General features: G+C 42.4%; 1 protein-coding gene across 1 annotated transcript; it reads right to left on the reverse strand.

Annotated features, from left to right (window-relative positions):
• Positions 1–6,331: 6,331 nt before the first annotated feature.
• Positions 6,332–7,817, reverse strand: ptf1a (pancreas associated transcription factor 1a). Its single transcript, XM_038719414.1, has 2 exons — positions 7,116–7,817; positions 6,332–6,881 (listed from the first exon to the last, which is right to left on the reverse strand). Exons 1-2 carry the CDS (start codon positions 7,720–7,722, stop codon positions 6,679–6,681), a joined length of 810 nt encoding a protein of 269 aa, XP_038575342.1. The 5' UTR covers positions 7,723–7,817; the 3' UTR covers positions 6,332–6,678.
• Between the last annotated feature and the right edge of the window lie 8,493 nt (positions 7,818–16,310).

Here is a 16,310-nt window from a genome sequence, read left to right on the forward strand (position 1 = left end):
GACGTGCGCATAATGCTGACTTTCTCCATGCCGTCGGCTGACTGAAACGGCCTTTTTGTGCCACTTGACTCCCTCACACACACACAGCTGCATTTGTCTTGCAAATCCATCCCTGCTGCGCCGCGTTCAGATGAGGAAAAGAGAGCAGTCGGACATCAGTGAAGTTCAAGCCAGCGAACAAGCGGAGAGGCTGTTCCATAGCAGCAGCTTTTGTCGATATCAAAACGGAGAGCTGGTGAAAAATGATGCATGCTTTTACACCTCTGAATCCTGGCAACTGACAGAGCAAGGGATGGGCGTGGGGGTGGGGGTATAAAACTTAAAAAAACCTTTCCCTTCTCTGGAGGCTGAAGTCAGTGTTGGAGGCGAACAAAAGAGCCCCGGTCTAAACGGGTTGAGTGTCCTCTAGCGCACGACGGGGATCAGCAGCGCAGAATGTAGGAGATTGATGAAGAAGCACACGTACAAACGGCCGTGACTGAAATTAGCATATCTGTAATTCATCACTTTTTTGTTGAGTTATTCAGGGATTTTTTTCCAGGAAGAGTCAAAAAGAAAATGCATCATTTGTCAACACGTGCGGGTTACGCGCTGCATGAATCACTGCTAAAATCCTGAGATAATGTTTCCCTGAGAATGGAAGTTCTTATCTACTTATTTATTATATGTAATTGTTCATTTATTGCTTTTTTTGGTCTGCTCTGAGAGCCAAGTCAGACTGATTCATTTCCATATCTTTTCAAATGAGCTTCCTCTTGAATAGACTGTAATATTTCATGATGGGGCACGCAAAAGCTGTGCACATTGCCTCTCATATCCACCCTGCTTTCAGCCGCAACAAAGATCATAGCAAGACGTCTTTATGGCTAATTCAGTCAAAGGCACATCTCCCGTCCTCTGGCGCGGAGGTCAGCCCGCCGTGTTCCGTCCACCAGGGGGGTTTTTCAGGGGCCAGAAGTGGCCAGCTGGCTCCGTCACACACCTCTCTCTCTCTCTCTCTCTCTCTCTCACACACACACACACACACACACACACACACACACACACACACACACACACACACACTCTCTCTCTCTCTCTCTCTCTCACACACACACACACACACACAATTTACCGGTATGAGCATTCAGTTATTTCTAAGGCCAGAATGTAAGAAGGTGGAGATAACAGAGGAAGGAAAAACTCAAAAAATAATTCTAACCAGACCAGACCTTTCAAAGAATGTATATTCTCAAAATAATATAAAACCTATTCAGTTATTTAGGCTTTGCTAGGTAAGGTTTATTGTAATGTTGAAAAATATATTTAACTTGTTATGTGTTGTAACACATTAGATTGTCCTTAAAGTCATACATAAGACAAAGAACTGGTCAATGCGGTACATCACATCTCTCTGGGGGTCTCATAGGGGAGTGAGATGCAGCCAAGTGTAGTTGCATTAAACCAGCGCGCAGCAGACTTATCATTACGCAGTAAGGCAAAACTGGAAACACTGGTTCAGCTTTTACGCACGAATACACTGCACCCAAAATCAAAGTTTATATGGATATTTTTGTTTTTATAGAAAGCTCCTAAGTATATTTGAATATGACGCGTTCTTAGATGTCGCCTCTGACTGAAATGTACGTTTAAATCGTAAACTACAGTATATCATTTTATCATAAGATTACATTTCTGTGAAATTGGGCTTATTTTAATCCGGTATTCTAAGAGAGGTAAAATTTTCTCCATGCGCACTCATTTTACTCCCAGTCCGTCCATGCGTTGCCATGGATTTTCGTGCGCCAAAAGCGCCACAAAAAAAAACAGTCCTTTGGAACAAATCCAAAGTAACGCATTTCTCTCCGTGGTCAAAAAATAAATAAATTCCTTAAAATGTACGACAGTGCGTGTCAGAAAGAACTAAAATCCTCTTCTAATTATTTTCCCTCTAATTATTCTGTCTTAGCCACCCGATAAAGCTGCTTGTGCGCCCCAGAGCCACTTGTTGCCGGCGCATAAAGTTGGCGCTTTAAAGAAGTTAAATATCCCGGAAAGAACACAAGTTCGTATCTCAAGGGCTTCACTGTGACAAAAGACCAGCTCCTTAGCACCATATGCTTAATGGCTACAGCCGTCCAGCCTTTATTAAAGGCAAAAAGTGGTCCTTTAAAGTTGGAAAGGCTCCTTTATTTGAGTTAGATGGAGCACTTGCGCACAAAACCAGAAGCGCGCATTGGCATTGACTCGCCCCTTTCTCTTTCTTTCAGGAGTCTGAAGCGGCCACCGTCATTGCCCGTTTCACTCCAACATAAGCTTTTCATCACCCGGCTTTGTTCTCGGTGAAAGTAATGCTGCGAATCAAAGAGATGACAATATTTTCCATCAGCTTGGAGACCGTGCACAAGAGCCCTCGAGGTTTGGCAAAAATCAAGGCCGGTTATTCATCCTGTCACTCCGCACCTGTGGTCCCGCATTCAAAGTATACAAACCTGTCCCTATTAACATTAATTATTCACAAACAACACAAAGGCTGAAATAGAGCAGGTTGAAGTCTGTTTATGGCTCCTAAATGTTTTATTCCTCTGAAGATGTGCCCAAAGCTTTTTTCTTTCCCTCGTTCTCAACAAGAGAGTGCCCGTCTCTCTTTCAGCCTGAGTAGCCCTACAGTTTAGATTTTACAATCGCAGCATCTGCTTAATCTTGCGGATGAAAATATGACACAAAACATAGCTAATAGAGGATTTGTTGAATCCCTGTAATGAGTGATCAACGCGGGAAACAATGGTGCAGGATGGTGAGAGCCGTATGGTTCCGGGGGCACCCGGGACAGTTTGCTCTCTTGTGGAGAAAACACCAGGTGATGGCAAGAAAATTGCCGTTCAGAGGAGGAGAACACACCAAATCCACCTCCTTTCTCTCCTTGAAAAAAATAGAAGACATAAATTTAATTGGCTTATCAAGGCGCAGCGAAAAGATCTCGCTGTTAATTGGCTGAGGGCGCACAAAACAAACGCGGGGACACATTTAGCCTGGCTGAGCTTTCATCCCGGTGTCACATCATTGAAAATGTGTTTTATTATTGCAAAACGTCATGCTTTACAGTTGCCATATTGTGTCCTGGACAAAGGCTGATGGAACATTAAAGACGTGGATAACGGTGCCAACCCGTCTCGAAGACACTGCAAGGGCCTCTCTCTTTGCTTGCTTTTAGGCAGCTGCTGTCCCGGGACTCAGGCGCAAGGTAATGAAAAGAGACAAAGTTTGAACTACCAGGTGCATCCCCGGAGAAGACGGCGGAGACCGATCTGTCTCAGCGGGACAAGGACGCGCTCATAAAGATGTAATTTAGATTTGAAGGTAAAGTCTGAAAGAAAAGAGCGCACCGGAAGGGAGAATGGCCCCGGCTACATCCCCTCCCTGCCACTCAGCTCCTCCTGCAGCCTCCTCTGTCACTGCGAACCCAGCAGACACCTGTTGGTTACCAACGGCTCACCGCGCCCACAGATCAGGACCTGTGAGTCTGGCCAGGTCAGCCTCAAAGCTGGCACCCTGATGCCATGTTGGAAAGAAAAGAACAAGCCGATTTGTGGCTCTTCCAGTGCGCTAACATAAGGGTTTAAAGCGGATTTTACAGCATTAGAGGCGATACAACCTCGTAGGGCATCAGTCAAGGCTGATTAACTAAAGCTTCACACATACACTGCTTTTAATCACCGCAGAAATTTCAGACCTAATAGCCTTTTCCCTTTATTGCCTTCATTCTTTTTTCATCAATGTATGCAAACACACTCACATCCGCTGGTGCGTAAAAGGGCTCCCTTATTGCATCTTCCTACATTGAGACATCAAATGTCCTTCAACTGTTGGTTCAAAAGTGGCTTGTATAATTTTTGAAATTTATTATAGTAATCCCATGTAACACCTGAAACGTCATGGAAAATATTCATTATAATGTTTGAAACACTTAAAACCTTTCATGTTCAGGTGAAATGAAGTGAATTTAAGGGTTAAAGCAGCATAGAGCACAATATGGTGTAAAAGTTAAATGATGGTATGTTTTAAGTAGCATCTGAGCTAGAAACATTGTAGATGTAATAGAATAGTAAGACGTTATGGAATTGTTGTTGTTGTTGTTGTCATAGGTTGAAGCACTTTTGAAAGTGAGAGCACTTTTAAAGTGCTTCAACTAGTGCATATATCAAGGAAAGGTGTCAGTGACGCAGTATCAACATATTTAGGCAGCATATTAAGTCCAATATTTGACTTACATGTGAGCAAATGTATATCAGCAACGAAATGTACAAACGTATTCAAAGTAAATACGTTCATTTTAAAGAAAGCAGCTCTCAGTTGGTGTATAGGCCTAACAATGATTCTGCTGTAGCTGTTCCCATGGATTTTCCGTCTTTATATCAATGTGGCTATATCAGTTCTATTTTATAACAATATATAAGTATATCCAATTTCCTTAGAATTGTGATTTGAATGCCTGAATATCAAACACACAACTTAATATCTGGAATGTTTTTCCTCTCTCTGAAATTTGACAGAAATCAGGCTAAAATCAGATTTTTTTCCCCTCAGCGTTCCGACTACATTTAGAAATCAGAATGTATTGTCAGCATATTTTCGTTAGAATTCTGGGATGAATCATTTCCATTCCCTGCGGCACTGTACAGCTCTGCCCCGGCCTACTGTAATGCGCTGCGTGTGTGTGATCCGCGGCCTTTGGGCTCAGCGCCGAGCCTTTTTCAACCAAATTACCGCTTGGCGTGGTCCTCCAATGTCCAGGCCTACTGAGAACTAAAGGAGCTAAAACCTGTCAGACAGTTAAATGGCCGCGTCCTTTTAAGCCTTGCCAAGCCCGTAGCCGGAGTGACAAGATAGCCGGGTGTATTTCAGCCTGTCCTTTCCGCTTGGCTGCGACCGTACCAAAGGGTGCTGGGAGGCGTTCTGCGCTCCGCACACTAAAAACCATCAACTGCTCAAATACGGCGTTAAGGTGCGAGAAACTACAATGAAACCACTGTTTTAACCCCCGGCTCTGCTGCCGCACAGTCGAAGTGGACCCGGCCCTCCTGCCAAAGAGATGAAGTTGCCCAGCATTGACTCGCTAACATTTGACTTTCTAATGGCTGTAATAGGATTACATGGTCCTGTCGCGCTAGTAATGAGGATCGGACGGACTCACAGAGGACCCGGACTGTCTGCTGGAGAGAGAGAGAGAGAGAGAGAGAGAAAGAGATACTGGAGCTCCCCGAATATAAATAAGTGATGTGAAACTGCAGAAGAATGTGGCATCCCAACAAAAGGCTATAGGCCTACCTGAAATCTGGCTGTAAAGCGGTTCAAACATGACAAAATCTAATAATAGTTCTGATAAATAGCAATAGGAGCTAACCCACCTGTGGTGCCAAAGGTTTTTAAATCCTGAGAGCGGCCTCTCGGCAGTACTTCGCAGGTCGCCTCAGCCTGGTGTTTGCAGCTCTTGGGCCCGCATGGTTCATATATGCGGCAGCGTGTTGGTGGTGTGGGGGGCGGCCGCAGAGGAGGCCGAGGAACACATGTTGGAAGGATGCCGCTACTACGGGAAAATCTGTCCCGGCAGCACCTGGCAGCACAGAGCAACTTTCAAAAGCCCCCACCATACTGGTGCACGCCCGCGTGCGCTTTAAGCACCATCAGCTGTTGTGGGTATACAGTGTTTTCTGATTAGCATACCATTTACATATTTAAGTTACAGTATTGGGCTGTATTAGTATTTGTTTACTGACGAGGTTGCACCTTACATTAAGCATCATACAAAAACAACAACAACAACAATAATAATAATAATATGTCAATATTAGGCTATATCTGTTACATCTGACAGAAATCATATGTTTTATAGACATCCGTTATTTGAAGGTCCAACATATGCTGACATAAAATCCGTCTTTGAGCTGATGGCTGGCGATGAACTATAACAAAACCATTTGTGTGGTTCATTTATGCTCAGTTTTAGAATGGAAAAAAAAGTTTCTCCAGAGCCTAGATTCATAAAAACATTTGTTGTTAGTCTGACAAAAGGTCCTTGAGCTTTCAGCCACATCGCGTGGATTTCATCAGCGTTTTGCTCAGTACTACTTAAATCTTCCACTTGTTTGTTATAAGGTAAATAGTAGGCCTAAGTCTGTACTGAATTTCCCCTTGTTAGATTAATAAAGTATAATCTTCTACTTCTTACATCACATCATTCACACACTGAGGCAGAGGCGTACAGGCTGCTGACATGTCGATGCTGAACATCTTTTTTCATCTTTGACCAGACAACAACAATAATAAATAAATAGTTTGTTAAGTGCTTTTATTTGCAGAGTAAAAATAAATATAAATCATTGTACAACAATATACTTTTTCCTCACATTCATTGCAATTAAATTAAAACATATATTATCACTTGTAAAATAAAATAAAATAAAATAAATACATGATTGCCAGTTGACTGAATTACAAAAATAAAATTATCAACGTGATAAAACTATGTACAACATTGAATACAATATCGGAAAGTGTACAGTAAACTCACATGGTGCTCATGTGTTTATAATGCGCCTTCGAGTGCACATTAAGAGTATTAACTTAATCCACTCAACGGTCTTCACATTTATAATGTGCGTCTTACAGGACGAGTCAGGACGACTCTGGTGTTTCTGTTTAGGTCACAAGGCCGAAAGGAGGCTCGTTTTCAATGTCTGTGAGGCCTGGTTTGTTGTGCAGTTTTCGGGGGTCTTCTGGTGTCCAGATCTTGGCGGTACGGATGATGTTCTGCTCCCGGAGTTGCTTTTCATCCGACCAGGACAGAGAGTGACCTGCCAGAGGAGGCAAGCCGTAGTCCGGGTCGCTGGGAGACGGAGATCCTGGAAAAAGAAAGTAGAACAAGAACATTACTATCAGATATTTTGTTTTCATCACCTTCATCAAAACACTAGGACTCGGCTCGCATAAATCCAAATGCGTGAAGTTTCTGGATAGGAGGAAGACAGGTGTTTAGAGAGAAAACATCTACGCATCTTTTTCACCATGACTAATGCACCGTCTCGAAAAAGAAAAAAACAAGTTGGATTAGAGATATGATATTTAAATGGACCTACTTGTTCCTCTGTGACAGATAATGACTTTCTTCGGCTGCGTGTGCGTCTCGCAACTGGAGTTTCTAATGGGCAGATCAGACTGCACGAGCTCGGCGAGGAAGTTAATGTAGCCTATGGCGAGCCGCAGAGTGTCCACCTTGGAGAGTCTTTTCTCGTAGGGCAAGGTCGGGATGTGGGAACGGAGCCCCTCGAACGCGTCATTGATGGACTGCATCCTCCGCCGCTCCCTGACGTTGGCCGCCTGCCTCAGTTGCTGCATCTCCATCTCAGATCTCATCCGCCTCCTGCGCTTCAGGAAGGGCCCGCCGTGAGGGGACAGGTCCGGGGTGCTGTCGGCGCAGCCATACGAGAAGGTGGAGGACGAGGAGGAGAAGGACAAGTTTCCCATATCGTAGTCTCCATCGTGAGGAGCTACTCTGCTGCCGCCGTCTTTGCTGTAATAGTCTTGGAAATGAGTGGTGAGGAAGTCCACATCGTCATCCAAAAAGTCATCTGTGTCCAAGTGTCCGTCTTTGGAGGACTGGTCGGTGAAAAAGTCGTCATCGTCGAAATAAGGAGGGGACGAGAAAGAGTCGAGTCCGGAGAAAGGGTCCAGCACACTGTCCATCTTTGTCTGCGCTGCTGCGTCTTTCTGTTGTTGCGGGAACAATGACACGTTGTTTCTCCTTTTATGAACTTGTTGCTCTTTCTTAGCTGCTCACGGTCAACAGTTGTTTTAGTTGAAGAAACGGCACGCGAGTGTTCTTTATAGCGACATCCATAGTCGCGTGCCGTTTACCAGGAGCGCCAACCAATCACAGCTCGGTCCGTGAAGCGCACCTCGAGATAATCCCCCAGAACGCCACGCCTCCTGCCCTCCACTGTCAGGACTTGAACAAACAGCTGAGCTCTGCACTGACTCCGGCTGTTCTCCTATACCAGACTCTATTCACAAATCAGCCAATTTAGATATCCAGTTGTTTAGCATACCCTAGAATGTTTAAACTATATTCCTTACACTACATGGCACTAGCGTCTTGACTGAATAGTCATACAATGTAGTCACATAGGCCTATATTGCAAAAAAAAAAAAATGGTTTTCACAGAAATTTGCGGATGACCTTGCCTATTAGATAAAAACGAGTCAACGTGACCTCGCAATTGTCTGTTACCCAAGAAATTGCCTAAATTAAGACATGTTAAGGCTATAGCTTTGTATTGGCCTATCTTAATTGATAATATTTCTATATAGCTTGGCTATTTTGGTGAATAGCCGTAACAGAAGACGACCATAATAGTCTAATGGGAATAAAGCTCGTATTTCCTCTGATTAAAGCAGCAGGTGTCGCTAACAAAACAAACGTTCATGTTGGCCAGGAAATATTATGATAGAGGACGAGGTGATGTCAGTGGACTCCCTCATCGCTGTGGTACTGTGCAACAAGTGCATCCACCCAGCAGCAGTGACGCTTTTAGGTCAAGCACGACAATTTCACGGGGATGTGGACGTAAGATAATGATGATGATGATGATGATGATGATGCTGATTATCGATACGATTATTATTATTATCGTTAAATGGCCATAGGGCTATTTAGAGCTAGCCTGCAATATTGCCAATCTAAAAAATGTAAGGAATCTAATCTAAAAGGAAATTACATAATAGCCTAAATAATATTTTAGCCTTTGCACTGGCAACCAGTTTGTGATCTCTAGCTTTCCCATGCAATAGGCCTAGGAAAACAGTGATGCAAAGAGAGATACAGATTGTATAGCTTATTATTAAATGGAAAGAAATATTCCCAAACATGAAGCACTGCAGACTATCAACATGTGGCTCCTCTCAAGCCTGAAGGAAGTGAAACACCACCTGGTGATCTGTACGAGCCCTTAACTCGCTCATTTATTTCGCAGTAAATGGGCAGCGCTGCTATAAATACATGCACCAGTAGAGTGGTCGATGCGCGACTTGTGCCAGCCAGTGGGGTTTTATTGGGAGAACTGGTTGACAAATAACACAGTGGTGGTCCCCGGAGCGCGCGCCTCTTGGCGTTATTAACTCTCCCCAGTCTACCGAAAAGAGACTGCCCACCGGCCTAAGTGCATATCTATTCAACCAATTCAGTGAAAGTGTTCACTTTGTTGAGCAGAGAAATGGACCATTTACACTGCCAGGCTGCCTGCGCGCGCACCGCGTTGGTGGTGTGACAGAAAGCTGCAACACGGGCCGTGGCCGTGGGAAGAAGGCCATTTGCGTCCCTATCGCCAGTCAATGCAACATGTCGCGTTATAAATGGGGCCTGCTGTCTACATGATGAAGCTGCTGAGAGCCGGCATGCCTCACACAATACACGCACTCCCCGGTAGCAACCAGGTGCTGAACACAGGACCCCGCAAGACTGCACTTTAAAACCCGCACTGCATCCAACATGAGAAAAAAACCCCATCCTCCTTCAGCACAGCCACGCATCCACCTCTTCGTCCGTTGACGAAAAGCACTGGCCTACACGGAGCCATTTATTCCAATGAAGTGTCAGAGATCTCTCACCAGACGAAGAGAGCTGGCCCCACACACTGCAGCGTGTTTAGCTCAGCTGACTGAGGCAGTGTGGGAACCGATTCAGCCACCGTTCAGCAGTTATTTTGACTGAGCCTATGAAATCTCTTGCTTTGTTGTGCTTGTTTGTAGATGTAGGCCTGTGTCTATTTATTTCTTCCCGTAAATTCTTCTAGGAACCCTGTAACTATGAGAGCAACTTAAAACAAGGGTCAGATTCCTTGTAGCCTGTGTCCAAATACTCGGCCAAATAATTCTGATAATGGCGTGGTTTATACATGTACCATATTGATCATACAGACTTCTTTTTAAACATTAATTTTCATACCTGAGGAACGAACACACTTTTCTCCTACTTACAAACACAGTGCCCCGAACCTATACCAAGTAGTAGGCTAAGGTAAGTAGTAGGCCTTTAGGTCTATTGTTACTACAGTGAAATCTCAGAATGGATTTGATGACACCTTTATGTTATGGATCAATAAAGTATTTCTGATACTGATTTTCAATCATCTAGTTTTGTATGCAGACAGAATATAAGGCTTCACTATTTTTTAAATGAGTTCCTTTGGTTAATAAATACACAAACTCCGTTCATTGAAATGTATGGGTGGAAATAGAAAACTGGATTTTGTCTGATGTATTGGGAACCAAACATGTCAAAGTGGTGAAACTGGGAACGATTTGCAATGATTTGAGAGTTTGTTCTTTGCAGGTCTGTTCGCTGTTTTAGGGGCCCTCCTTTATTCCAGCCGTATCACTAAGGCAACTGTGTGTGTATGCGTGTGCGTTTTGCACGAACATGTTAGAAACGTGTGTATCCCACCCCTCCCTCCCTTTGCTGAAAAACAGTTGATAATTCGAACCGTGCAGGTTTTTAACCTACCGTGACCGCGCGCTCCACGCCGTCTCATTGATGAACGTGCTGTCCTTCTGAGCGGGCCGACCTGCGCGAGCGGAGCAAGTGTTTCGGTTCCCATGCAGTCCCTCGGTCTGCAGCATGCAGAAGGCTGGACAGTGCATTAAAACCGGCCTCACCGGTCACGGGGCACGCCAGGGAAGGTGGTGGCTGGTGTGTAGACACACACACACACACACACACACACACACACACACACACAAAAAATAAATAAATAAATAAATAAATTAGTAGCTGAAAAAATAACAACACGCACACTTGCACAGAGTCGCCTGCTGGTGGGATTAAATTGTTGTTCTTAACAGTACCTCAAAGAAATGAAATGAAAGGAACAAATACATGAATAAAATTAATTAATTGCAAATAGCAGTCCTAACATTATCTTGTGCTGCCTTTAAGTCACCCTCCACTCAAAAAAGGAAATACTTTTTAACAATTATTAAAAACATTAATAAATGAATAAATAGTCTATGCTTAAAATAGAAATACGAATATGTATATCATATAAAAATACAAATAATAGAATATTTTATTAATTCATCTTTTGAAGTACTCCACTAATACTTAATCTTTCCTGACTTCTTATTTATTTATTCATATCCAGATGGAAGGCTTTGCTACTATTCTTGGCAAAACTTTAACTTTTTTGTAAGTGTCCATAATTTCCAAACAATTTCCTTTAAGTAATAGTAAATAGTAATTTCCTTCCTTCATTATTAATTTATTATTTGAAACTTCATATGAACTTCACATACAGTGTATGTTGAATTGTTTGCCTATACAGAAATGTCATTCAGCTGTGCAAAAGGAATTCATTTTCTACTAATTTTCATAGTTCAGGAAATTAAAACGTCAGGTCGTGAATATGAGAAGATGACTCATAAAATAAAGTATTATTGTGATCCACAGCACCTTAAGGAGTAGTTTGTTATTTTGAACCTGTGGGTTTTTAGTTTTCCACGAGGGTGCTGCCACAGTGCCTGTGAGCACCGTGCCTGTCGGTGACTCGAAGAGGAAAACCAGAAAGTGAGCTATAGGAGACAAATGTGTGGAATTAGAGCTGGAGCTAATCCTCCCACACACTGATTCAGTGGTAATCCCTGTAATCTCTGGCTATGGGGGATTATCCATCTGGATGACTAAAAAAAATTAAAGGGATTTACTGAACACTAATTTAACAACTTAATTTGATGCATCTTCAACACTCACCATAACCTTTGCTTGCTGGCCACTTTGCTTGCATTTAGCTGATTATGGGCTAACGCGTTTTAGAAACCTTTCTTTTAATACTCAAAACATCATAGAGGTCATTTGTTGCTGTATGCAGTCTATGCAGTCTCTGTGCCCACCAAGCCTGCACTCCAGGGTTACCAGCACTCATTTGTCAGCACTGTGTCCTGTGCTTGAAGCCACTTCCTATTCACATGTTGTTCACATGTTGGCCAGTGTAACGGTACCCGATCTTTTCCTTAGTCAGTTTCCACCGGTGGAGAGGGAAGACGAGTAGCAGTTTACGAGAAGTGCCTGTGCGCAAAAAAAGTCCCAGTAGTCCAAAGAGTAAAATCTGCTGCTTACCGGTAAATATCAGGCCACTTCAAGCATTGACTGTAACTCTGATTAAGAATATACCTACATTGACGCACACATACACGTATTTTTGTTAGACCTAAAGATGTAAAAAGATTTTAGGTATTAGGTACATTGTAGTAGTGTTTATTAAGTATACTGTTAAGTAAGTTTGTTCTAGTAGACACATTGACATAGACACACACACACACACACACACACACACACACACGTCATCAGACACAGAGAGAGAACATTATTCTTTTATTTTACTTGAGTATTTTATTTTATTTTATTTTACTTTATTTTACAATTTACCCCAGCATGTGTTACAACCTACCCTGGTAGTGGGGTAGGTTGTAACAAAGGAACACCATGTATTTGACATCAACTCACAAAGTCTGTGATATTGTTGTTGAGTATTGAATTGGCGCCATTTGTAGTAAATAAATGTGGGTACTTTGTATAAAAATTTGAGAACTCTAGCTAAAAAAGTTAAAATTAGTTAGCTAAAATTGCTGGAGCAAAAAGTGTTACAACCATACCCGGTCTCTCCTATCACATGTAAAGTTTAGTTTTCTGAGGCTGTATCAAAGGTGTATCTGTGGCAGATCATCTGTTATATTTCCGGGTATTTTAAAGAGTTTTTATTCTTCCATTATATATTGCACATGTGGGGTTTAGCTATAATGTTGAATTGAATTTGCCAGACAATTCATTGAACAGTTAAAGCTGGTGTAGGCAATTTATTTAAGGAGCAATTTTTGTTCTATTTTCCGAAATTCTCTTTATCTTGTCAATTTCTTTGCAATATAATAGCAATCAATAAATCAAATGCTCTGACACAAAAATTAAAAAAATATTTTTACGTGGCTGTCACAGGACTGAAATAAGCACAGCCAATCATTTCATATGTTGTGCATTTGGTTTGTGGCTGGCTGAAAGTTTTTTAGCTGGCTGGGGTTGTGCTAGGGGGAAATTGGAATCAGGAAAACTGTATTTTTTAATTTGCGGCAACAGTTCTGAATGTAAGGCGATCTATCACTGGATCCCAGGTGTCAGTGAGGAGGAACTAGAGGTCCTGGGTTCTTTGACTTGGTAGGAATCTTTGGTTTTAGGGTTTGTTGACTGCGGTCATCAGTCTGTCAATGGTCCTGACCAGACTGTATCAAGTATAACAAGTAAATCATTTTGGGTCCCAATAAAGTCCTCCTCCTAAATGACAAGACAAGTCATCTATCATTTAGCATCTTTTGTCTGGCTGCCCCCATCTTTGAGGTCCTGTTAGGCAGCCAGCTCAGAATCCTCAGGAATTCTGTCCATTATGTATAGATCTGCTGTACACAACTTAATTTCAGTGTCAATGTACTGTACCAAAGGAAGCAGTGTGGCCTTCTAACAAAGTGAAGAGTAAGGGAGTCCAATGATCAGAAGTGCAGAGATCGTCTCCTGTCACGAGAGAACAGTCTACTATGGATTCTGTTTCCTCAGAACGCTAATATAGCAATGAAAGGGGGTTGCATTTAATCTTGAAACTCATAACTGCTTGTCTTTTTTTTCTACAAAAGCAAAATGCAAAGAACAATGAAACACTGTCTGAAGCAGAAACCACCATCATTTTTACACACCTGAACATAAGTGCACTGCATAAACCTCCACTCTCTCTCTCTGTGTCTCTGTCACACACTCAAAGAGAGACACACTCATCTAAACACTGATGAAAGCAGGTCATAGGGTGTCAGTGCGTGAGCTGCTGCATTAGAGCTGGGGATGCCTGGGAATCCCACCACATGCAGGCTGGACGCGGACAGCGCATGGACAGACGTCAGGAGGGCGCCCACTCTGCAGACTGACAGACAAATTAAAGAACTCTCTGTGGAGGATAATGAGTGGGGCAGTGCTCGTTCACGTCAAGGGCATGACATCGGTGTTCCAGGTTAACTTTACTAACATCAAGCCTGCTAGAAAAAAATCCAAATAAAAACTTTATCAAGGGAAAAAGTTGACGAAACTCAGGAATAGCAACAAATGAGGCTGGGCTGGAAAGACATATGCAAGTAGACAGAAGTAGAAGACACAATACAAACTGCACACACACACACACACACAGTTCCAGTTTTTTAGGTACATTTAGCTAAAAGTAACCCATTAACCCAGTAATGAACCCTACCTTCGTGTTCGGTTTCTGTGCAAATTGTTTAGAAGAGTTTTTTTCTAATTTTGGAGCCAAATGGACAATACAAGCTAAAGGAAACATACATAAAGAACAAAAAACATTTGCTTTACTTAGTCATATCAGAACAAGAATATGTATAATTATTAATGTGCTCAGCTGTCTCGATTAAAGGATTACAAATGATGAGGTGTCAAAATGGCAAAAACAAATGTAGGGGAAATAAATATGATGTACAATTCTATACACACTGTTTCCTAGCTGAGAATCTATTTCAGTCTCGAACTGAGAGGACTAAGACAATAATATCATGAACTCAATTATAATTGTTCTGTTATAAATTAAACTGTATTGGCTAAAAGGCAATCTCAGTCGGACGTTCATTGCTCAAGGACACCTTGACAGTAGATGTTGGAGGAAGGGGGTTCATTTAACCTTACTTCCCCACACAGATATTCCCAGGCAATCTTGTGATTCAGAGTGACTATTCTGCCTCTTTAAACTCTGAACAAACACCCCTATCATGAAGATGCCAAAAAACCCCTCCCATTTCCTTTCCCCTACAAGATGAGAAACATAAACACCCCTGAAGTCTATAATCCTCAAAAGTCCATGAGGGTGCTAGCTGGGGTTGGGAGGTGGGGTAATTGACTCATCTGTTGCTGGCTCTAATTGATTTGGGCGTTAATCTGATGACTAAGAGCCAGGCTAATATGTGAGGAGGCTGGAGAGAGTCCAGCTCTGCCCGGGGGCTGTTGATGGCTGCAGGGAGGATTGTAAAAGATTAACAGAGACTTCTGCGCGTCCTGCAGGAACTGCTTGTCTGCTTGTCTGTCAAAGTAACAAGACGGGGTCAGGGTCTGGGATAAGTCCTCTATGCAAATGTGTGATACATTAATTATGTAACGAGTGTTGAAAAACTGTGGGGCTCTTCAAGAGCTACCAGGAGTCAGTGAGAAGGTTCGGAGGTTCCATTGGGGTCTTTTAGTTAGTTCTAGGTGTCTTTGCCAGAGTAGTACTCTTTAGATCCTGGACTGGGTACAAAGGGGATCTAAAAGTCCTTGACAGGGTTGAAGGTGACATTGACTGGGAACTATGGTCTTTGACCATATGTTGGAGTTACATTGCTGGGTTCTGGGAGTCCTGGGATGTGTGGTTTCTTGAATGGGTTCTTATAGTTTTTGAACTGGAATATGGGATCTTGTCTAGGTTCTAGAGGGTCCAGTATTGGGCTCTGTGACTATGTTCTGGATGGTCCCTGATTTGACAGTGTTTAAAAGAGATATTCTAGCTTCCTGCAGGAACAACTGATGTGCCTGATCTGCGCCTCTGCCTGTCAGACAGGTATAGGGATTTATCAGGACCAATATTTTCTACACTTTGTTCTGCTTCTGCTCTTTGTCTATTTCAGCCTCTTTCAAATTGTATCTGATGCTGTGAGTTATTGTTTGCAGTATTATCCAGTCCATGTGTTGCTTTCAGTCCATTCATCTCAGATGTTTGCCACACTTTGTTTTTAATATTATCACTGGGGGCTTTAAAATTGGTGATTTCAAATACACATAATTACTTAGATAGACCAGTTTTACTCATCAAAGTTTGTGGATTTTGTGTCTTCCATTAGGAACACTCTTAATGGCCAGTATGAACAGAAGGAATAATAACAGCAAACTACACCAGTGTTAATGCAAAGATAACATTTTCTCTTTGGCAGCTGGGTGATGTTATTGTTACATGCAGTATATATTTTAATCTTATGTCAAGCTAATATTTGAGTTTTCTTTTCTGTCCTTAAAAAAAATAAAACTAAAGAGGTTTTCTAGGTCAGCGATGACAAAAGACAGAGAGACTGATTCAACGTAATTATTTGTCTTCAAGCCACCTACTGTAAGATGACATGAAAAGAGTTATTCAACAGAAAAGTGAACCAAATTCAACTGCTTTTCAGTCTGCTCATGGGAACCAAATTCAACTGCTTTTCAGTCTGCTCATGGGATATCT

The sequence above is a fragment of the Micropterus salmoides genome, unplaced genomic scaffold (genome assembly GCF_014851395.1).
Source record: "Micropterus salmoides isolate LMB-PRFRI ecotype aquatic unplaced genomic scaffold, ASM1485139v1 Ms_hic_scaffold_14, whole genome shotgun sequence".
Classification (NCBI taxonomy): domain Eukaryota; kingdom Metazoa; phylum Chordata; class Actinopteri; order Centrarchiformes; family Centrarchidae; genus Micropterus; species Micropterus salmoides.

What these genes read in the sequence shown, in the direction of transcription:
- ptf1a (XM_038719414.1), bottom strand. Translation starts at nt 7,722, where the DNA reads ATGGACAGTGTGCTGGACCCTTTCTCCGGACTCGACTCTTTCTCGTCC. An exon ending in TATCTGTCACAGAGGAACAA is followed by an intron (nt 6,882 to 7,115) that starts GTAGGTCCATTT and finishes TTCTTTTTCCAG; the next exon opens with GATCTCCGTCTCCCAGCGAC.